Source organism: Conger conger, chromosome 5 (genome assembly GCF_963514075.1).
Source record: "Conger conger chromosome 5, fConCon1.1, whole genome shotgun sequence".
Taxonomy (NCBI): Eukaryota; Metazoa; Chordata; class Actinopteri; order Anguilliformes; family Congridae; genus Conger; species Conger conger.
Genome location: NC_083764.1, coordinates 54312799 through 54336568, shown reverse-complemented (window position 1 = coordinate 54336568; position 23770 = coordinate 54312799). Strand labels below are relative to the sequence as shown.

General features: G+C 42.8%; 2 protein-coding genes across 2 annotated transcripts; one reads left to right on the top strand and one right to left on the bottom strand.

Annotated features, from left to right (window-relative positions):
• Positions 1-1501: 1501 nt before the first annotated feature.
• acvr1l (activin A receptor, type 1 like) lies at positions 1502-12017 on the bottom strand. The gene is made up of 10 exons (XM_061241728.1): positions 11888-12017; positions 7749-7823; positions 6579-6827; positions 5674-5885; positions 4535-4634; positions 4210-4356; positions 3053-3328; positions 2535-2732; positions 2169-2299; positions 1502-1636 (listed from the first exon to the last, which is right to left on the bottom strand). The coding sequence occupies exons 2-10, from the start codon at positions 7813-7815 to the stop codon at positions 1502-1504; spliced, it is 1515 nt and encodes a 504-aa protein (XP_061097712.1). The 5' UTR covers positions 7816-7823; positions 11888-12017.
• Positions 12018-13813: 1796 nt separating this feature from the next.
• On the top strand, positions 13814-23569 carry otomp (otolith matrix protein). The gene is made up of 9 exons (XM_061244189.1): positions 13814-13912; positions 14659-14795; positions 15299-15401; positions 15923-16108; positions 16736-16910; positions 19017-19084; positions 21210-21394; positions 22925-23096; positions 23537-23569. Exons 1-9 carry the CDS (start codon positions 13840-13842, stop codon positions 23545-23547), a joined length of 1110 nt encoding a protein of 369 aa, XP_061100173.1. The 5' UTR covers positions 13814-13839; the 3' UTR covers positions 23548-23569.
• The last annotated feature ends 201 nt before the right edge of the window (positions 23570-23770 follow it).

Here is a 23770-nt window from a genome sequence, read left to right as displayed (position 1 = left end):
CCATGGTTTCCAAAAGACCAATACCAGTTCCTCCTGTTGCAGACAGTGCAATAACTTTGTTCCTTTCAGAATGAAAAAACATAAAGCAGGCTTTATGTTTTGTTTTCTTTGGTTCTTCATGTATAAATATAATACAATTATTATTTTAATTGCACAGGGAGTTTAACATTATAGACCCTGCAAACCAGCATTAGGTACCTAATTATCCGGCTAGCTACAAAAGCTTTTGCCAAACTATTTAGCAAATGTAAACTTGTCAAACAAGATAGGTAGCAGTAGTCTGCGCTGCAGTATAATTTCAGTTTACGTTAGCTAGCTTGTAAAAGGGATGATGGATTTAGCTAGCGCGGGCAAAGCTAATAAGAAAAACGTGTAATTCAGTGAAACAAACTAAATGTAAGCTGCCCATTTTCTGATTTACCAGAGGAAGAACCTGGCTTCCCAAAGTCCTGCACAACCTTTGTAATCAACCAATCAAACAAGCAATAATCAACAGCGCAAGTCTTACAGGCAGCTGCATTTGCGTTAGCATAGTAATAAAATTTGGGGACAGCCATCATACAGACAACACAAGACATTTTGTAAAGCCGTAACCATTCTGACGAATATAGATTAGGCTGAGCAACATTTTCCACTGCTGAGACAAGATAGCCTCATGCTTCCGAATACAAAGCTGTGAGACATGGTTCTGGGCAATGAGAATAACCGATTAATATTCATACATAAAGACAGATTATATGATGGAGGCCTATGGCACTTTTCGATTTGTTTTGCAGGCAGCATTGTAACGTTTCACAGCGCAATGTTCAGTGGTTCTGACTCCGGACCAAAACGATGTCGCTTCGGCATTCAGCAGTTTCATTTGCGGCAGCAAGAGATCGGACGATGGAAGCGCCTCGATAAACAGAGAAGGGATGAAGGGAAATGGGCGAAAAAAAGTCAAATCTAAAGCACCCTGCGCCATTGTATCCGACTTCTCCTCCCCGCCCCCCCTTCTGAAATCCGAAGTGTTCACATGTAGCCCAGGGGGGGTACTGAATGTGGAGAGACATTTTGAGGGGACAGGGAGGGGGTAAAGCTCACTGGCCAACGAGAGGCCCTTTTCCTATATGGTCCCCCTCGGGTCTGTGGTTTCCAGTTTGCTGCAGGGTGCTTGTACACAAACATTGATAGCTGCCCTCCCTCACCGGGGGAGAAACTTGCTTTGCTGAACAAACACACATGCAGCCACATTGTTAAGGAACAAGCCAGAGGTTATGTGAATGTCAAAAAAACAAGCAAAAATAAATAAAAAAAGACAAAACAAACCCCAAAGGCAAAACCAACCATGAAAAAATGAAGACTACGACTTTCCTTCATGGAAAGCGCTTAGTGTTTTGTAATGCATGCCAGTTTGTGGGAGAAAGAGGACCTTCCTACAATACCCCAAACCCACCAGCATGGAGGCTTTGTCCTGCTTTAGAGACACAGACCCCCCTCCCCCCCGCACCCCACACCCCCCTCAGCAGTCTGCTTTCCCCTTCTCCAGGGAGCTGTGGATTTTGTCCAGAGTCTTTTTGATGCGCAGGGCGGTGAGTCTGGCCGAGGGGTTCTGGTACCAGCACTCCTTCATTAGCTTCACCAGGGCCGACAAGGTCTGCGGAACAACCACACCGAAGGCAGAGATCACTTTCTGCTCCTCTCAGCCAATGGGCATCCCAATGGGCTGCGTTTCAACAAACAGGCCGTGGACTATTAATACTGCACTGAGCCCATGTACTTTCAAATTCACTTTGCATCCTGTATAAAAGCAACTAATATATTTTATGCTGACACATGCAGTTCAAAGCAGCCTGCTAGTCCGGAAAGATTTAAATAGGATTTTAAAAAGTTGTGTGCAGACTTATTCTACCAAATGGAAATGTAAACGTACCATCCTTTATCATGTAACATTATGCTGAGATGTTGTTACTTAGGTGTGACCTGTGGGTTAGGGCTTTGTTATTAAAACATCACTTCTGGTCAAACATGGATAAGACAGATCTCAATACTGAAACTACCTAAAGCCTATTCAACATACAAATTTTGACTGTCAAATTTCCTATTTTAATTATTTAGTAAGATCTTTGATAAGATGCACAATGTTAAATTCATTTTGATCAAAAAGTGAGTGGCCTTCTTGGACTCACCGGGTCAGAAAACCATCGGTTTGGGATGAAGGGTCTCTGTTGTTCCACGCAGACAACTTTGCGCATGTCATCGAAGCTGGGGTCATTCGGCACAAGGTCATAAAATGGAGGCTTGTACTCTTCAACGATACCTGAAAGACACGTTTGGGGAAGTCAACCTTTTGGTCTGAAACTCTGTCAAAACAATTAATTGGAACACAGACGTTGTCAAAATATTACAAAGTCAGAGTGCTCGGTTTAGATTTAAAAGGTTGAAAGGTCACGGTTTGCCATAAAACGATTAGTCTTTGAGGTGTGACCACAGACAAACCCGTCCTTACACGCTCAGCGCCAGAGCGAGCGCAGTGGAGCATTTGCGACCCTCACCGTTGCTGTATGTCCGGCGGGCGATCTCCCACAGAACCAGCCCGAAGGCCCACATGTCCACGCGCTTGTAGGCATCGAAGCAGTCCGTCTGGATGGACTCGTCCAGCACCTCAGGGGCCATGTACCTCTTGGTGCCCACCTTAGGGTTGTTACCCACCTCCAGCTGATTATTAGACTGGGAGTGTGTGACAGCCAGACCTGGATGAAAAAAGGGCACTTTTGTCAACTTTTGTCAAATGAGTGGATTTGTATCTTGCAAGCTGTAGTAGGTTTAAGTTTAAGGGGTCTCCGCAGTTTTTAAATAGCCAAAACATGTAAACATGTCATACACAACTACAAATTGACTAATTATTTTAAAACCAACTAATCAAACCTACATTCTTTCCATTTGGAGGGAAAAAAATGTAAGAAAAACAAAAAGTACAAACTTTTTGATTTCTTTCATTTCTATGGGGCCTCTGGATGAGGAAGTAACTCCGTGCAGTGGCAAGGCTGTGACAGGAGGGGGCGCGGCTCACCCAGGTCAGCGATGCAGCAGTGCAGGTTTTTCTTCACCAGGATGTTCTTGCTCTTGAGGTCGCGGTGGGCGATGGCGGGCTTGCCTTCCGTGCCGAAGATCTCGGTGTGCAAGTGCACCAGCCCATTGGCCACCGAGGCGGCCATGTGCAGCCCATCCACAGTCTCCACGGCGACGCGCTGCAGGTAGTCGTAGAGCGAGCCGTTCTCGTGGTAATGGGTGATGAGCCACAGCTGGGTGCTGGAGTTCCGTGATGCCATGTCTGATGCCATGAACCCTGTCCGGGAAACACGCAAGCCCAAAATCTTAGTCTGACCAATTTATAGACTAAAAAGGTAAAAGAGCTCCGTCAATTTGGAGTGACTCAGAAACACATAATTAGATGACATTACATTATTGGCATTTGGCAGATGCTCAACAAAGTGCAAAGTGCATACCCACCACCAGGAACAAGTGCACTAAAAGACCCTAGAGGGAAGTACAGTTAAGTGCTAAGAGATCAACAAAGATAAGGACTAAGGCCTATTTGATAAATATGACAACAGATTATATGAAACTATTTCAGCATAACGCAATAGAATGATAAACACTTGCGTCAGAACAATAAACAGCTTACATAGGCAGATGAAACTAGAAAAATCAATATCATCCTAGCGAACAAGTTACACAAGTAATGACACTAATGAGAACTGAAAAACTACCAATCAGTTAAAGATTACAGGGAGGGGTGGGGAGTGGTGCATCTTGAAGAGGAGTGTCTTCCAGTCCCGTGTCCCATTTCCTCACACACTGAACGATACCACACATTCACTTGACACTAAGGATATTTGTCCTCAACTCACAAATAAATACAAGTATTAATTAATTTGTCTCCTCCAACAGTTTGAACTTGCCAAAATGTGTGAAGAAAGAAATTAACGCTTGCATTTATTTTTAAGTTAAGGACAAATGATGTTCAGCTTTCCAATCAAAACCTAGAGCTCTCGCTCCATATTTATAAAGCATCTCAGAGTAAGAGTTCTTGGATCAGGATTCCCCCATTCATACCCTAGCCTTTTCCATTATGAGCCAAAAGGCTTTTGACTTAATTACTACAGGCCCTGATCTCAGGTGAAAGGCTCATCATAGCCCTGGATCAGAGATGGAAAGTATCCCCACCTAATATGTTCTCGTGCCGGAGGAGAACAGTGTTGTAGATCTCAGTCTCCCGGAACCAGGACTTCTCGTCCCTCGAAGAGAAGATTTTCACCGCCACGTTCTCCCCCTGCCATTGTCCTCTCCACACCTCGCCATAGCGCCCCTTTCCTTGGGAGAGTCGACAGAGGCATTCGTCATGGACTGGTCTCCTACACCCCTGCAATCACACTTGTGTTCATAATGATTCACTCTGGTTCTCCGAGGCTCTCTCCAGACCCATGACACATTAGGGAATGGTGACACAAATGCTGTGTCGCACACACATAATGACTAGTGCAGACCCTACCGACACACTCCATCAGGCTGATCTGTCGAGCCACTGTCCTCTGGACCAGGAATGGCAGACCAGAGCCACTGCCCGAGGTGCAGGAGTGATCCAAAAGGTCCTGTAGATCAAGCAACAGGATTACACGTCACATGACGCAAGAAGCCGAAAGTTAAGGGCTGAGATCTGAGTGGTTAGTCTGACAGGTACAAGGTTACCAAGAAGCAAATCATAATTTATTTATTAATTGATTCATGACGTTAAAAAAAAAAAAACAGTTTTGATTTTTCAGTCACTCAATAGCAACCTCCAGTATTCATTTGGGAGAGTACAGACAAGCACGTGCCCTCTTCTGAACCGTGCGATATTAGCTGCTGCATCTTATCACGCTGTTGTTCGCAAATCACACTGGATTCACACAGACATGAGTCGGCAGAATTATGCAGCTTAAATAAAGAGACAGTTCACTTTCTGGACTGTTTGATATACTTTCACTTTAATGGAAGATTTTTGGACAGGCCCTGATGGTTTTAGTATGCAATGAAAGATATTTTAGGATATTTCCAGAAATTTCTGATTACCTGCAGGGCATTCCAGTGGCTCGTATAGGGGATATTAGAGGGTTCAATTGGGGTGAACACTCATGTTGAAATAGGGCTTTTAATCAAACATTTATGGAATATCTTATCAGACTAAGATGCATTGGATACCACCTTCAAATTTTCTTGGCAGAAATAAAACTCATTAAAGGACGGCTTTGTGGAAGACCTCAGGACATGGGCCGAAAGGACAGACGGACAAATGCAGCCTTAAGTGCTGTACACCCAAAGCCCTGGCTGATTTGATATAAATAAAAGCACTCCAATGCAGAGTGTTTTTCTGTATATGCAGTTATGTTTTCTGGCTTCATCGAGCTAGCTGACCTCCTAAAAATTGGCAAGCTCGCCTTGGCGTGACCACACAACATAAAATCCAATCAGTCAGCTGCCGCCAGCCTGTGATACATCGACAACCTTTCCGAACCACTAAGACGCGAAAGTCGCTTTGGTCTGATATGCGGTTTTCGGCTTGTGCCTGGCAGAGAGGCGCTGTCTCGTTCGTTTGAAGCTCGGGCGAGACCAGCTGCGGGGGACGCGGGGTGGGAGGGAGGCCTGGCTCACCGCCAGCGTGCTGTCGCCCACGTTGGACGCGATTAGACCGTCGATGGCGCCCTGCTCGGCATCCAACTCGTGCAGCCTCTCCAGACGGCCGTGGTGGAGCCGACGGCATGCTAGGACGGCCAGGAGGCCCAGGAGGGCCAGCACCACGAATGGGGCAACTACGAAGACAACCACAGTTTCCACCCGGTACGGAGTCGGTTCTGCTGAGGGCGCTGGTTAAAAAAAAAGACATGAAAATCAATTAATATTATACACATTTCAATCTTGGTTTTATATCATGTATAAACGTGTATAAACTATATGGGTTTATAAGATACTATGCATACAACACTTAAGAACATTTATTCTTTGTTTCTATGTAATACACCCATGGTTAACAAGGGATGAAAAAGCTTTTCATATTCAAACTAAGCACAACTATTTTAGTGAATCATTGCATTAAACATTTTCTGATTTTAACAAATCCGAAAGGTGCCTTTGTGTAACACACATTGGGTGGAATGAGCTACAATGGCTCCAGATGGATGTAGGTTGAGCAGAGTGCTGCCTACCCACTATCACCACAAATAACGTCTGTTAAATAACCTGTAGCCCTGTGTTGTACAGTTAATACCAGGGCCTTCTTTACATAATTCTTATATAATCCTAGATGTCCAAAGACTAGCAGAGACTCACCTATTTGTGTGGGCATTTATTACCTCAAAAGTGACTAAGAGTATTCCAGATCGGTGCAACTTACTGGAATGTATCGTAACGATTGAATGTACACTGCCGCCCACACAACGTTGATAACACCGTGCCATTTCCGTGCGTCATGTTTTAAATGACAAAACCCCCAACTAAAGGCGAAAACACGGGGCCATTAAATCTCACGTTTAGCTGCCCGGTGATGTTGCAGTACCCACCCTTGAGCAGCAGGGGCATCAGCGTGTCACTGCTGGCGTTGGAGTTGCACATGTGGTGGGAGCAGCACCGGACAGCGTAGCTGGCGGTGGGCGTGGAGCAGGTCAGGCGGATCTTCTCGGACTCGTTGAGGCATCCGCGCTTGAAGTCCGGCGCGTCGCCGCTCAGCGTCACCGAGGAGAAGCATTGCCGGCCTTGGCAGAGCTTCAGGATGCACTCGCTGCCGTCGCACAGGCAGTCGATGTCGCCCCCTGCAGGCCAACGCGTTACAGACTTCTCACACAAACGGCACACCTATGTTCGCAAACGTGCAACGTGCGCGACATGGATATACGCAAGGGGAAACGAGCGCTTACAAGCACAAAACATTCGCACAGACTGCCTGAGTGACACAGGTTTTTCCCAGGGCAGAAAAATAATAACACAAAGATACCCCAGTACTCCAGAATATACTCTGATACTAGTGCATCAATTTATTTATTTAACATTACTAGGGTATCACAGAAATGTATCTTTTCAAATGCATTGTATATCCATACATTTATGCATCAATTGTGAATTTATAATTTGATAAAACAATGGTAACATTGCAATGGCAATTTGAGAAGTCCAATGTTACATAGGAAAGGAAAAAGAATAATAAATACACTAGAATTAAGGCATGAGGGCACTACTATATCATACTGTATCACAATACAATGATAATATATTGCAATGTCCATTAGGTATTGGCTATAAGATTAAAGATGCCTTAGGCGGTTTCTGCTGCTGAATCTGAGGTTGAGGAGGAAGAGAAGCAGGCAAGCAGCAAGGTGAGACAATTACTGAATCAAACACAGTCTTGTGTATCTGCGGGTTTTTACTTTCAACTTAAAAATAAGCAGCTTGTTTAGACCCAGGAAATTAGGTAAAGTCAGTTAATTTTGTCATCAATTGCTTAACTAAAGTAACTGCAACAAAACCACCAGACCTCTAAGCTCACTATTGAAAACCCTGGCTACAAAAAAAGAAGCTCCTTAGACATTTAATTGAACATTGAATTTCTAACAGATGTTTGGTCAGCAGAACTCTTCTGTTTGGCATGAAACACATTTGTCCGTCTGCAGATAATTTTGGAATAAATAAACACAGACTGTACTCCAGACTCCCTGGCTAGCGACTGCTGGCTGTACCTTCGGCTGATGTCTGCAAGATCTTCAGGAGCAACAGCAGAAGCACTTGCATGCTGCACTGAGCCATCAGGGTCACTGCAATGATAAAGTAAGCAGGTTAACCATGGGGTAAGCATAGGGTAAGCATAGGGTAAGCATAGGGTAAGCATAGGGTAAACATTTGCAGCAACACAGTTAGAGATAAATTCCATGGCTATGATGGCACCTTGACAGCCCAGTTCTTACATTCTTTCAAGCTCCAGGTTTCTACAGTAATCAGGTAATTTTCCACACCCGACCTCATATTTATCCAAAGAATAGGTGTAAACTGTGTTTTTTGTCAGAGGATCACTGTATAAATTCACCTCCAAGTTACACCTACACCTACTTGGCTTTAAAGACTACCTGGACACGCATACAGTGCACGTGGTCTTCTTGACTTCCCCAAGAACTAAATGCAAGTGGCGCATATACCATATACCTTTGATTCAGGGCCGTAGCTAGTTGGGTGAAATGTAGTGACAATTCTACAGGCCCACAATGGGAGAAGGCCATTACATTACATTTATTTAGCTGTCGCCTTTATCCAAAGGGACATACAGTGGATTAGACTAAGCAGGGGACAATCCCCCCTGGAGTAATGGGTTAAGGGCCTTGCTCAAGAGCCCAACAACTGCATAGATCTTATTGTGGCTACACCAGGGCTTGAACTACCAACCTTCCAGGTCATAGGCATGTTGTTTAGTCACTAGGATACAGGCTGCCCCAAAAAATTCCAGTAGGATGGGAGGCCCAGAGCAATATTCATTCCGGGTGCCCAGAATTCCTAGCTACACCCTTGGGTTGATACACCACCTTGACGGAAATGGAAGATCTGTAATAAACCTGCACAACTTCCATGTGCTTTACACAGAACTGAGACGTTTAGTTTCAGCTGTGCATCACTGGCCCAGAGGCAAACAAAGTAATCCTTCTAATGAAAGCAAAAATAAATAGAAGTAGAACAGAATAATTCCGTTTCCTTGCGTGCAACAGGGGGTAGCATCCCGCATTTCGCAGCTGAGCACTTGAATCACTTTGGGGAGGAAGGGAAGCAGGTTGTTCAGATATTGGCATGCTTGCGTGCACGTGTGGGTCATTGCCATGACAACCCCAGTAAAAAAGGCCCATTACAGTATCAAAAGTAACTGGAGTGGAGGGTGGGACATTAAGATCACAAAACGACAAGCACAAGTGCTTCAAAATGTCCTCCATTAGGGGCTTTACTAGATGCCACCAGCATCCTGGGCTCTTTCGGAACAATCCATCAAAAACATGCAAGCTCAAAAGGATTACTCATACAGTCCCCTCCAAAAGTATTGGAACAGAAAGGCCAATTCCTTTGTTTTTGCAATACACTGAATATATTTGAGGCTGAGATAAAATGATGAACAGGAGTCAAGAGTTCAGAATTTCAGCTATTATTTCCTGGTATTTACACCAAGATGTGTTAAACTATTTAGAATATAGCACCTTTGCTATCAGACCCAATTTTTAGGTGAGAAAAGGTACTGGAAGAGAGAGTATTTAAGTAAATCAAAGTAAATAACACTTAATATTTGCTAACATATCCCTTCTTTCTTTGCACTTTGGCCTTTCCATCACTGGTAGAGGTTAATCTTGGTCTCATCAGTACATAAGACTTTGTTCCTGAACTTTTGTGGTTCATCTCTGAACTTTGTTGCAAATTGTACTCTCGCCTTCTTACTACTGATGAAGGGGCGGGGCGGGGCGGGGCGGGGCGGGGCGGGGCGACATGGCTCAGGCAGTAAGAGCAGTCGTCTGGCAGTCGGAGGGTTGCCGGTTCGATCCCCCGCCCGGGCTGTGTCAAAGTGTCCCTGAGCAAGATACCTAACCCCCAAATGCTCCTGACAAGCTGGTCGGTGCCTTGCATGGCAGCCAATCGCCGTTGGAGTGCGAGTGTGTGTATGAATGGGTGAATGAGAAGCATCAATTGTACAGCGCTTTGGATAAAGGCGCTATATAAATGCCAACCATTTACCATTTACCATTTGGTTTGCATCTTGTATAGACTCTACATGGCTGCTCTCAACGTTTTCTTTGAATGGTTGATTGAGATACCTTTACCCCTGCCCTGTGGAGATTGTTTCTTATGTCACTGACTGATGTTTTGCAGTTTTTCTTCACAGCTCCCACAATGTTTCTGGAATCACCTGCTGTTGTTTTCCTTGGTCAACCAGTTTGATGGCTGTTGCCCAATATGCCAGCGGTTTGTTTCTTTTTCAGGACATTCCAAGTTTCTGTACAAGCTATCCCCAATGTTTGTGCAATGGCTCTGATTTCCTCTCTTTTATAAGCTTCAAAATAGCTTGCTTTTCTCCCAGACAGCTCTCAGGGTATTCTAGCTACCAACTGTGGTATGCTCGTTTGGAAGTTGATTGTATTCTTCAAGGGTTCTGATTATCTGGATGTTTACACTAGGACTCAGAACTGTACTGTCCTCTCAGGTCCCCTTCGCACTTGTACTTGTGTTTGATCTGCACTTTGTTGTACGTCACTCTGGATAAGAGCATCTGCTAAATGCCATGTAATGTAATGTAATGGGTCTATGTTGGCTTATCTTTTCTATCAGTTTTGCAGTCTTCACCAGCAAAACCCAAGGCTAAAACCAAAAGTAGACATTCAGAACTATTTATTGTTTAACCAATCAATCTAACACAACACATCTGGACAACAAGAAGCACGTGTCAGTCACATGTTCCAATACCTCACCTAAAAATAGGGCAATTGCATTATAAATGCATTTTAATACAATTAATTTATGAATACATTTTACATAGTTTTAATTATTATTTTACAAGCGGTCTAAAATGAGCTCAAGTTATTCAGAAACAAATATGAACATGTGAAACCACAGATAATAATACTGTAAAGTAGTGTGTATATATATGGTATAAGTGTAAAGTATTGATCAACAAACCGATTCAACAAACAACATTCATAAAGCTAGCTGCAAACACAGTATTGCTGACGTTGCTTCCATTGTAAATCAGCAAAGCATCAAGATAGGTTTTCTTACATAGCCATTTAGATAGCAAGCAGCACAAAATGAACTTTCGCTGCGCACCAACCAAAAAATTGCGGAAATTTAACAAGAACACTGTCAGCGTGATAGAAATACCCTGGTGGTCACTGGTTATTCTCGCTAGCTACGATAGCAAACGTTTACGGTTAATGTTAAGGTTAAGCAAAAACCACACCACACAAATTCCGACCCCGTAACGAAATGGTGCGTCCTGGGGGGCCTACGCCTGTCTGTGGCAGCGAGTGCGCGTCTTTAATTTGTCTCCGCCGTAGCATAAAGCTGCGACAGACGACATGGCACCACGACAAATTGGTTCAGCCTGGCGCCTGTCTGCTGTCCTGATAGCTATGGCAGCAGCAGACGCTGGATCCTGCGCGTCACCTGCCCCACGACACCAGCGCTTTCTTTGCATCAGTGCTGTAGCTATCTCTCAATTGACTTAAGGTTACTATGTTGCTAATAGACAAGCTAAATACCAAGAACATAAACATAAGACGCCATCGAGCAGTAACTTAGTACTGCGGACAGTGATTTGCCATGGAAGAGATAAGCAGCTCTATCGTACCTTAATACAACAAACAAGCCAATCTGAGTCGTCAAATATCAGCGTTAGTTTAGTTAATTATATGTATAGGCATACACAGCTAACTATTAATAAGCCCATTTGAAATATCACTTTCCCATTTGAAGATGTGTAGCTAACTAGCTAGCCAGACAGGTAGCATAACTAGGAGAATACAGGCACTGTCAATAATATGATAACGTTAGGCTATATCTATCAAGATTATATGTGCTAATAAAAATCACAATGCTCGCTAGCATTACTTAACACAGTTGTCTGACTGTGTAGCCATTGAGCATGCCTACGAAGATAAATCGTGAGCCTGAAAACTATCGAGCTTTGCCATGTAGAATTTAACGTTATTAAGTTAACTAAACGATAACAGTCATAGCACAATCTGTCTGGTTGCCTTTCTAACTAATATTAGCCAGCAGGCTAATCTGCACTGCGTCCTCTCAATTTCTGAGAAACAGCACCCCCATAATCTGTCAAACGACGAGCATCATTTCTTACCTTAATCAATTATATGTATACATTTCCTATGACTTTTTCCAAGGAATTGTTCCCGATTAATTTAAAAAACACAGAATTTGCAATAACGGTTTGACTGCACAACATGACCGCCTCCTCGCCCACAGAAACACTGGAGTTGTGATAAGCGGAGTGATTGTATTACGTCATTACTAACGACAGACGACAAAACTCTTTTGCGAAGGACTGCATTATGGGCACTGCAAGTCCTCCAACAGTTTGGCCAAATATATAATTTAAAATACATTGTTTTTGCCCGACCCACATTAATATATAACTGAGCATTTGTTTATTTATATCAATATCAGAGTGTCAACTCGGCACATAGTACCATGAAAGTATAAGCCAAATAGTGAAGCTTAGTCTGTGGGCTAAGATCTTGTCAATATAGCCTACCCTTGTTACCCTTTCTGCCTTTTCCCTGTCAGAATGGGGGGATAAAATAAATAATAAATAAAAGTACGCGGGAGTATCTGATCTCCTTTAACAACAACAGAAAACTTGGAATCCGAATGCCTTATCATTTCATTACATTACAGGCATTTAGTAGACGCTCTTATCACGAACGACATACAATGAAGTGGGACGAGGACCCTAGAAGATTTCAAATGTTATTTTGTAATATAGCATGACCACTGATGATTCGATTGAGAGTACCATTTGTGGTTTTACTCCAAAAAGACAAAACGTTTTTGTCTGTTAGTTCATTAAACCCATTCATTAACCCCCCAAGCATGTCCTTAAAAATCTGCTTGTGCTTTAGCTTGTGTTTTTGCTCTGGTTTTTTATAAGTGAGCATTCTAAAGAGTTGTAGATATGACTTTGGAAATTAGGTAAAGATGCATGGAGCTTACACTGGATACTAGTCAAAGGAAAATAATACAGCACACTACTCAGAAAATAAGTCAAAGTTTCCAATATCCTCATTTAGTGATTTTCTCCTTACATATCTGGAATGGAAGCCATATCCAAGACTGAATGCTTGAAGGATGCAATTTTACGAAGACAACAATTTACATCTGCGTCAAAGTTTTTCTTAGTATTTTAATAATACATTTTTTGCCATTCAATTAAAATCTGCAGAACAAACATTTTTTACGTGCATACCTACAACACTGTGTTCTGTTGTGACTTCGGCTCTGATTTAGATTTCCTTTTGTTTCCTGTTGTGCAGGTAAATCGTCTTCAACCCTACATTCAGGTCCTTGGTAGAGGGTGGTCCTATGTATAAAGTATTGAATAACAAGATCTTATCTGAGTGATTCCACATACAGATTTATATTTTCCTCTAAAAAAAGGTTAATGGATTTGATGTGTTTAATTTTAACTAATTGCGGTTAATTAACAAATATGCAATAATCTCTTATTTACTGGAGTCATTTTTGTAAATGAATTTCATATTCTTGTAGTGAGGGGAGAATGGGAGGTATCAGGTAGCCTATATGTTTTCCTTTAAGTATAGTCAGAGAGATGTTAGAACAATTGAACGTGTTGTTGTCATACCTGTCTCCATCGTTAATCAAAGCCAGGGTTGTTCCAAGGCATGCAAGAGGCTTATTCTCTGTGGGCATCAGTTACTTACAAAAAAGGACATTGTCTCTGACTTAATTATAAAGCTAAGAAATGATCTGACCTATTTGGTGCCAGGTTAGGTGGAGTGTGCAAGATCCACATGCCATCAAATCTTTAGAGTAATTGAAGGAGTAATGCTAGACGGCTATCCTGCTCAGATAAAAAAAAGAAAAAAGCACGATTTTAGTTGATAAAAAAAGCATTGAATAAAGAGAAGTTTTCTTCTTGCTGGTCCTGCCTCCAAGGGCTTTCTGGGTAATGTGGCTATAAGAGAGGGGGAATTTGAGCTTCATGACTTTTTTTAGTTGCTTTGCTTGAGTCCTTGAGTTTGAAAGGGATTTGAGAGAATCTTTGAGGTCAAAATGGACGGACCAGCAAGGGAACTTGCATTCCTCATTCTTGTCCTTGTCCGTGTGTCCCGCCAAGCCAATACCAGTAAGTTTTACATTTTCGTCCTCCGTGTAATTAATGTATTTGGTGTAAATCTGAGAATGAATATACACATTATATTTTTATTGGTGTCCCAGAAATTCACTGTTCAGCCACAGATTTGGTATGTAAATAAGGAGCTGTAAAATATGTGGATATTTTCTATATAATTTACAAACAATAAAAATATAATGTGTTATCATTATTATAACCCATGGGGTTATATATTAATTTCAAAATATTATTCTAAAAACTGGCCAGAGTAAAACAAGTTTTATGCATCTTTGAACAAGCTTAGAAAAAGAGTTTATACATTTTGCCATTTGTAAATAAAATAAAAAACCAATGCATTTAACAATTAAAAATGAATCAATGTAATTTTGTTTCATTCATTTAGCAATTGGGAACTATTCCAAAAGTTGTATTTCCCCTTTAAAGTAAATGAACAATGATGGATTTCTTCAATCTCAGGTGGGAACAGTTGTTATATCCTTTGTGTGTGTCACTTAATCTGAACCATAGCATGCAATATCAAGCAGCATGAATGGACATGGCATAACAAACAACCCAAACAATCAATCTGATGCAACCAAATCATTATTATTCTCTTCTATTCTCAAAATGTCACAAGAAACCCAAAAACATTTTTACTTGACCAAGTGAGTTCCGTTTCTGAAAAAGGAGAGATATTAGGAAAACCCATGTACTGTAAAATCGACATCCTTTCAAACCAATGTATTTCTCTTCTTTAGTTACATGGTGTGTAGTCTCTGATGCAGAAGAGCAGAAATGTCAGGACCTTGCCAGCAATGCCACAGCCAGAAACATCCGTGGCACACTGCAGTGCACCAGGGGCTATGATGCTATAGACTGCATGGTGAAAATTAAGGTACAGCAAAATTGAGATTGAAATTCTTAGTTTGAATATTAATAAATGTGGGCATGACAACAGGACTGATTTGGAGGTATAGTCCCTCAGAGGAGTCTCTGTATTTCTGTTTACCTGGTTAAAAATGCTAAACAGGGCAAAACTGTTTTGTTAGTTAGACAGCTGGACAGTGCACTGAAATGCTGATCAAGAAATAGCCAAACCAAACTTAACAAGCCAAACCAATCCAAAACCATTTAGCAGAACTCGGGTTGATCCAGGTTCAGTGTTTTATGGGTCTACCCTCCTTCAACCCCCACTTGAATCAAACTGAGTGGACAGAAATAGCCATCAAGAAATGTCCACTGTTCCACCTTAAAACACTATATATTAAATGTGAATGAGACTTTGTTTTATGGTGGGTAAATAACACCTACAGAAATGGAGATAGAAAAAATGCTCAGTGCGAGTTGGGTGGTTTGTGTTATGGAATCGAGATGGCACTTTGTTGACCTTTTCTGCAGAATGGCACAGCGGATGCTGCCTCGATGACCCCTGATGACGTCTACACCGCTGGCTGGTGCCACGGGCTGGAGGTGGCAGCCGGGGAGTCCTACAATGGAGAGGGTGAGTTTTGGCACAAAATTAAAACTGCTCCAAACAAGAGAGTACAGAGAACACCTTGTGTGAACCCATCCCCCCTGGACCCACCCCCCTGCCCCCTCCCCCCCCAACCAGTCTCAAACAAGTCAACCTGTGTTCTACCTGGCCCAGGTCCCAAAACCTCCTGTGGATGTAGAACATGGCAATTTTGTTAATTGAAAAAGCTTCATATGGAGTATTTTCTTGAAATCCTCATGTACTATCAACTACAAAGTGTTATCTCTGCACCCATATGTTTCACTAGTGTGTTCAAACGTCTAGTACCAACATAAAGGGGGGCGCAACACATTTCATTTTTGCACCTGTGCACAGTAAAATGTCCAGTACTAAATCAACTCTTAACAAATTGGATATGAATCTAATAGGCACCATATGTTACTGTAAGAGTTTTTTTAACACCGAACATTTCACTGTGTGTGCAGTATCATCAATGCATTTCAACTACTCTCCCACCCCCCACCCGCCTCTCTCTCTCTGGCTCTCAGATGGTATCAGTTACTATGTGGTTGCTCTGGCCAGGAGGTCCTCCAGTGACCTCTCCCTGCTGGAGATGCATGAGCGTAGTTCCTGCCACCCTGGAATCCGCACCACTGTGGGCTGGACCGTACCTATCGGCTTTCTGGTCAACTCCACACAGATCAGTGTGGATGAGCAGTGCAACTTCCCCCGGGGTAATTAACCCAGGCGCACCCCCCCCCCCCCCCCCCCCCCTCCAGCCACCCAACTCCCTGTCTTACCTCCTCCCTCCGACACTCTCCTCAGGCTAGTACAGGGTACAGGTGGTCAGATCGCTGAACTACATAGGATTGCAGGTTCAAATCCCAGGTGGCATTTCAAATGATGCTACCGTGCCCTTCATACAGCGCAGTACAAAGTTCTCAGTTTAAATACTTGCCCCAGTTGAGGATCTGTTACATTAAGCAAATGTAAATCAGCAATCATATGCCAAGCAGGCACAGCTGTCTTGCACTCATATATTATATTTGATTTGCTTGGGAGATACCTACAGTATATCAAGGGTGAATTTCATCAATTAATTAGCACTTCATTAAATCTTCTGACAATTGGATATTTAGCAGGTGAAATTCAAGACTAGGTCCACAGTCAAGATAACAGCAATAGTGTGCACCCTGTGTAATCTACGGGTCACAGTCCCCTCATCACCACGCCACTCGCATACAGTCTGTCAGTGGATTTCCAACAATTACTGTATACATTTAGGAATGCATGCAATGTTTGATTAAGGACATTGCTGATATTTAACCTGTGTGATATTGCTCCTCCCCTGCGGATGGCAGTGGTGGGTGAATTCTTTGGTTATAGCTGTGTCCCCGGAGTGAAGGACCCGGAACACGACCCTAGAGGGAGGAACCCCAAGAACCTTTGTGAAGCCTGCATCGGGGACGAGAACGATCGGCACATCTGCGCCAACAACCCCCGGGAACGGCACTTTGGGGAGGCAGGGGCTTTGAGGTAATGAAATGAATTATTTTTTATCTGTAACAGTTGTTATTAACTTCCATGGGAGGCCTTGTCTATTGTTGATTAGAGAGAATGCACCCTTTCCCAAAGCTGGAGATTCACAATGCCTATAACCAAGCCACACTCAAAAACACCATTAATAAAATGACAAAGCTAACACATTGATTTGTTGTGTTTGGCAGTTTGCACTATAAAATGTTAAATACTATTTACCAACTTTGTTACAATGTGATTACAAGAGGTACAAACTTCATTTGGCCATTGGTTCAATAGATGGTGATATGGAGAAGCGGCTTCCCAGTCAGAATTCTCCTCATCGCCTGTACAAATATATTAACTGCTACGGGCCCATGGCAGTACAGCATTTAGCAGCCACTCTTATCCAGAGCAACCTTCATTGATTCCATTGCTACACAGCCGGATACTATTATTACAGAAATAATTCAGATTACGCACCTTGCTCAAGGGTACAACAGCAGCATCCCAGCAGGGATTTTGGAGCACAAGCAATCGTGGCAGATGGGTATCAATCTAGTTTTCCTGAGATTTCCAAAGGGGTCCCACAGGGTTCTATATTAGGTCCTTCTTTATACATAAATGTCCTGGGCTCACTTAAGTATTACAAATGGTTCTGTTAATTTATATGCAGATTACACCATCATTTACACTTCAGCATCCTCAGTTGATGAAGCCTTTAGAAATTTAAAGCCTGATTGTCATGCCTTTGAGAGTGCCCTAAAGAGAGCCAAAGTGTGACATCATTTCCAATGCCAGAAGAAAACAGTGGCAGAAGAAAAAATCCCTAATGAATTTCCTCATTGAGACTTAAACAACCTGCGATTATAAGGAGCCTGTCTTAAGTACAATTACAAGACTTCAATATGTTGTACATCTATGCCCCTTCTCTCAATAGTGGCATTTTCATAATTGCAAATTAAATAGTTTGGGTGTTATGGAAACGAAAAGCCGCCCTGCTATAAAATCCGGTTATTCTGGCTTGACCAGCTTGAAAATTGACCATCTAGTGCTGGTAGCTTTACTGAGCTGGCAACAAAAACAAATTCAAAAGATTAGAATAATTTGTTTTCATCTCTACTGGAGTCTGCTAATATAATCTATATGCATGCCACAACCCTCAAACCACTAGATGTAATGTACTATTATGTTTATTATGGGTGATAGTTTTTGAACACATCACTGTACATTGTATGACAAAGTAGACTTGGCCTCACTTAGAGCTAGAGAAGAATTATATTAATTTAGAAAGCAGTGTTAGATAAGCTTCCATCTTATATCTGTTCCTTTTTTCAGTTTGGATCTATTGAACGGCATACTCACTCTCAGTGGGACAATTAGACCCTTTTTTGGGAGGTTTTTGCCCCCCTAGAGTCTATTAAAACCAAACTAGTCACTTTCACTTCCCGACTTACCTTAATATCCATGCTTAGGTTCCATGCTGATTTAACATTTTAAGTGTGGGTGAAAAATACAAGAAAAAAAACAAACAAAAAACAAGTTAACTTTTAGGGTCCTTCTTTATGGTCCTAATCACATATGGATGTTCAATGAGAATGTGCTGAGAGTACAGGGATCATGGGGCAATTTGGTACTGAGTGAGGGAAGTTTGGTGAACTGGAACAACGACACTTCTCACCTTACCCAGGGGCTGTTTAGTTTGCCAGGAGCCTGTCTAAACTGAGACAGATGGAAAAGGGCAGATGACCATTCCTTGCTGTTTCATTTCAAATACACAGCAGAGGGTGCCAGGCAAAAGGCTTGCAATGCACCAGGTTGCAAGGTGACTCACTTTTCCCCATCTCCCTTGGTATCCACAAATATCCATAAATACATACAGAAAAGGATGTAAATCCATACTTCCATATTCAGACATCAGATCCAAAGTCTGCTTCATCAGCATAACCCCCTGAGAACTTGAAAATGTGACATTGCGTGATTCTACATGACCGACTGTGTCAGGCGTAGCAGCTCTTTCAGACGGACAACCTGCGGGTCAATGCTCAGCCAGAAATGGTAGGAAAAAGCCCAAAGCCACATTTCATTTTCTCCGGGACCTGATGAGATGCATTTGCCTTGCAGGTGTGTGGCTGAAAATCTTGGCGATGTGGCCTTTGTCAAACACACAACGGTCTTCGACAACATACAGGGTGAGTTCGCTCGTGTGACCATGGGCCATACGTGTGCCGAAGCAGCCATGCCAGACTTGGCTGCATGGCCATTATTGGCTGTGTGTGAAGCGACTGTTCTTCCTCGAAGTGGGTGCATACGTAAATGTATTTAATCATGTACGCAGGCTGTACCTTCTTGTTTTTTTTGTACTGTGGACCACTGTTATTCCATAATCCAGTGGTAAACAACTCTGCTGATGAATAGTCCTTGTGGAACAAAACCATATTGTCCATGCTTTTGGTCTTGGTCTCGAATAACTCTGAATGCTTTGGTTCATAAATGCCTTTTACCATAAAACGTGCTTCCAGACAGAGAGAAAGAAAATTTTTAAACTACAGCAGCATTTTTGTTTTGCTTTTTCATGTTTTTTTATTGCTTCATTTACAAAATACCACTTGTATATTTCACAGCAGTGGATACATGAATTTGCCCATTGACAATCTGTCTGATAAGTGTGGATCATTGAAATTGTCCACATCTTGGTCCACAGTCCTGAACATTATGCTTGCTTGTGTATCCTGCATAGGGAAATATTCTCTGAAAAATGTGAAAATTGTAGAAATTGTATTTAGATGTAAGATGTCAAGTCAAATGTCCTTTTCTGGCCTGCAATGTTTCATATTAACATCACTTATGGAACACAATTATATTAATATATCAGTGTTGTCTGGCTGAAAACCTTCCTCTTTCTGCAATATTTGTCTGGATTTCAATCCTAATTCATGCTACCTATCCGTGAATGTTACCAGCAATATGGTAAAGGTCATGCTATTTTCAATGTGATTTATGTCATGCCTTTGCTTGAAACCACACAAGTGACAAAACACCTGCAATTTTTGTCACTCCGGAGCTTCAAACCATTACATATAACATATTGCTTGACCCAACACAAGTGATAAAAACCAACTGTGCCTTGTGATGACACAAGATGGCAGTATTTTGCTATTTTATTGGACAGTGCCACAATTGCTGGTGCTTCTTCTTCCAGTAATGAGAACCAACAATGGTGACAGTTAACAGTGGTTCACACGAGGATCCCTTTGTCCTTTTTGAGTGTTTTGATTAATATGATCTATCTCATTCAGCTTATAGAACAAATTGTAAGTTCCACATAAATTGCTTTGTTCTCCCTGTGGCCCGTTTTATGCCTGAAGTCACGTCCACCATTAATGAGGATTCTTTTGAAGTTTGAACGGCCTCTTAATACAAATTCTGAGTAGGTCTGGAGGTTCTGTGCTTCAGTTCTGTGGATTTTCTCTTGTGTCAGTTTATAGTTTGGTATCTATATCAATAATTATTTGAAACAGGACCACAGTTCCTTTGTGAAAACCATTTTCCTATACAATACCCAGACTTAACAGACTGCAAGTGCAACTAGTATTTTTCTGGACCATAGATTATTATCAGTACAAGCGTCGCCCATTATCTGTTACTTTTACCTCACAAAAAAGACAAAGAGCCAGACTGACAGACAGACAGACATGACAGTCGTCATACACACACACACACACACACACACACACACACACACACACATATTCTCTGTTTCTCGTTCGCTCTCAAGTCAAATCAAATCAAATCAAAGTTTGTCATATACTCCATCGTACAGATACAATGTGCAGTGAAATGCTTCACACTAGCTCCAAGATGTACTTAGTAAATATATAAGTGCAACACAAGACAAAAGACAAAAAAAGTGCTAGACGGCATAAGCTGTCAATATATGGACTGTCTAATATATACACATATTCACAGATAAGTTATACACGATGATACAATATATATATAGATGAAATTTTACGGAGAGAAATTGTACAATCTATAGATAAATATAATCAGATATAAAAATGGAGTGAGCTGGCTATATTTATATACATATATTTGTACATATATATATATATATATATATATATATAGAGAGAGAGAGAGAGAGATGTAATGACATTGTAATGTTTAGCAAACTCGTGTTTACCCCTTCAATCTTCTGTCGTGTTGCCTCTTCAACATCATGTGAAACCTCCTCTGTCATGTTTTCCTCTTCCCCTTCTTCTACTTCCTCTTCCTCTGTCTTCAACTTCCTTGGTCTCCATGACCTTCGTGCAGGTAAAAACCAGGAATCCTGGGCACTGGACATGGAGATGGAGGACCTGAAGCTGCTGTGCACGAACGGGATGGACGGCTCGCTCTTCGACCACAAGACCTGCCACCTGGCCGCGGTGCCCACCAACGCTGTGGTGGTGCGCCTGGAGGACAAGTGCCGGGTCTACAAGTTCTTGGAGCGCGTTCAGGTCAGTGTGTAGTTGAGTCGGGACCAATGGGGTGTGTGCTGGTCAGTGCGTAGTTGAGTAGGGACCAATGGGGTGTGTGCTGGTCAGTGCGTAGTTGAGTAGGGACCAATGGGGTGTGTGCTGGTCAGTGTGTAGTTGAGTAGGGACCAATGGGGTGTGTTCAGGTCAGTGTGTAGTTGAGTAGGGACCAATCGGGTGTGTGCTGGTGAGTGTGTAGTTGAGTAGGGACCAATGGGGTGTGTGCGGGTCAGTGTGTAGTTGAGTAGGGACCAATGGGGTGTGTGCGGGTCAGTGCGTAGTTGAGTAGGGACCAATGGGGTGTGTGCGGGTCAGTGTGTAGTTGAGTAGGGACCATTGGGGTGTGTGCTGGTCAGTGTGTAGTTGAGTAGGGACCAATGGGGTGTGTTCAGTTCAGTGCGTAGTTGAGTAGGGACCAATGGGGTGTGTGCTGGTCAGTGTGTAGTTGAGTAGGGACCAATGGGGTGTGTGCGGGTCAGTGCGTAGTTGAGTCGGGACCAATGGGGTGTGTGCTGGTCAGTGTGTAGTTGAGTAGGGACCAATGGGGTGTGTGCTGGTCAGTGTGTAGTTGAGTAGGGACCATTGGGGTGTGTGCTGGTCAGTGTGTAGTTGAGTAGGCACCAATGGGGTGTGTGCTGGTCAGTGTGTAGTTGAGTAGGGACCAATTGGGTGTGTGCTGGTCAGTGTGTAGTTGAGTAGGGACAAATTGGGTGTGTGCGGGGTCAGTGTGTAGTTGAGTAGGGACCAATGGGGTGTGTGCTGGTCAGTGTGTAGTTGAGTAGGGGCCAATGGGGTGTGTGCTGATCAGTGTGTAGTTGAGCAGAGGACCAATGGAGTGTGCAGATCAGAGTGCACCTCAGCTGGGGTTAAATGGGGTGTGTGGAGGTCAGTGAGTTTTTGTATTTCAACAGTGTGACCTCACTGAGGTCTGTACTTGGTAAGAATACATAAAATAAATAAATTAGATAGATCCTCACAATGAAGGACAGAGTGAAATAGCTGTGGATATGCTTTGTGTATGGGCAATAAATTCAAAACATCTCTGGCCTTAGTTGTTCATTGATTTTGATATTCTATATCCAAGGCATTTCATTAGTGTTACTAAGTCAGTGCAAGAAGAGAGCCTTTGGGAGTTAATATTGCCCATAGAAACACAAGCAGCAATAGATGTTTGTCTGACTGTTTGAACAGAACATTAAATATCCACCTTATTTTCTATTTGACACTTTTTCCTCTGAAATTGAAATGCCTAATCATATTTCTAGCACTGTCTCATTGCTGCAATGTCCTCTGTCTGTTCGGGAGAATATACACGAGCTTGCACATCCTCCAATATATTGGCTGTCTACCAGCTTGGGACAAGTATGGTCTCTCCTCAATTCTCACCATTGCGACCTTCTGCAAATCTCTCTACACATTCCTCCCCATCTCCATAACTCATGCTTGCTTTATCTTTACCTCTCTTTCGTTTCTCTCCCTTGTTTCTCCCCCTCTCTTTTGTCTCTCCACCAGACGGCGTTTGGTAACGCCACGCAGGGATTCTCCCTCTTCAGCTCGGTGGCCTACGGGAACACAGACGTCATGTTCAACGATGCGACCAAGACCGTGCTGAAGGTGGTTGGTGGTTACACGTCATGGCTGGGGCCCACCTACACCAGTGCGCTGCAGGCCTTCGAATGCGAAGGTGAGCCAGGAGGAGGTCACTGACCCCGGATCAGTTTCAGTGGTTTTTAAGGACGGCTGATGATAAGATCACGGCTGACGATTAGTTCATAATGGAGAAAATGTTTGCTGTCGTGAGCACATAGTGCATTACTGTTCAGTTGCCTTGTGGGCGACACTAGCACTGGTTCTTTTGACGCAAATCTGAGAATGAATGAGACCATGAGTCAATTAACAGTTTATTTATCAAGGCCATTTGGCCAGATGCCAACACAAAAGGAAATGGCAATGATATTTAATCCGTTGAAATTACTCTAAGACTTGCAGGACAAAGTCAGTCATGGTTAGATCCATTATACACAATGGGCTAGCCGTTAACAGCATCCACTGATTTAAAAGATGGACTGTTGAAGCATTATTTACTTTTTCCAATCTCACACTGAACATGTATTCTCTCGCCAGGTTTGTGTTGATGGGATCGGAGGACCTACCGACACCTCCAATCCCCAACCCAGCACCCCCGTATCCTCCAGCCCCTCTCGATGTCTGTGGCAGTTAGAGGGCCCCGCTCCCAAACCGTGCGGTTTTCTTTCTGTTCTTGTATTCCCCTGCCTCAGCTCGTTGTAATGAAGTAGCTGCATTATGCTGTGCTTTCCTGCTGGCAGTTCTCACGGTTGGCATGGGAGTGCCGTGCCC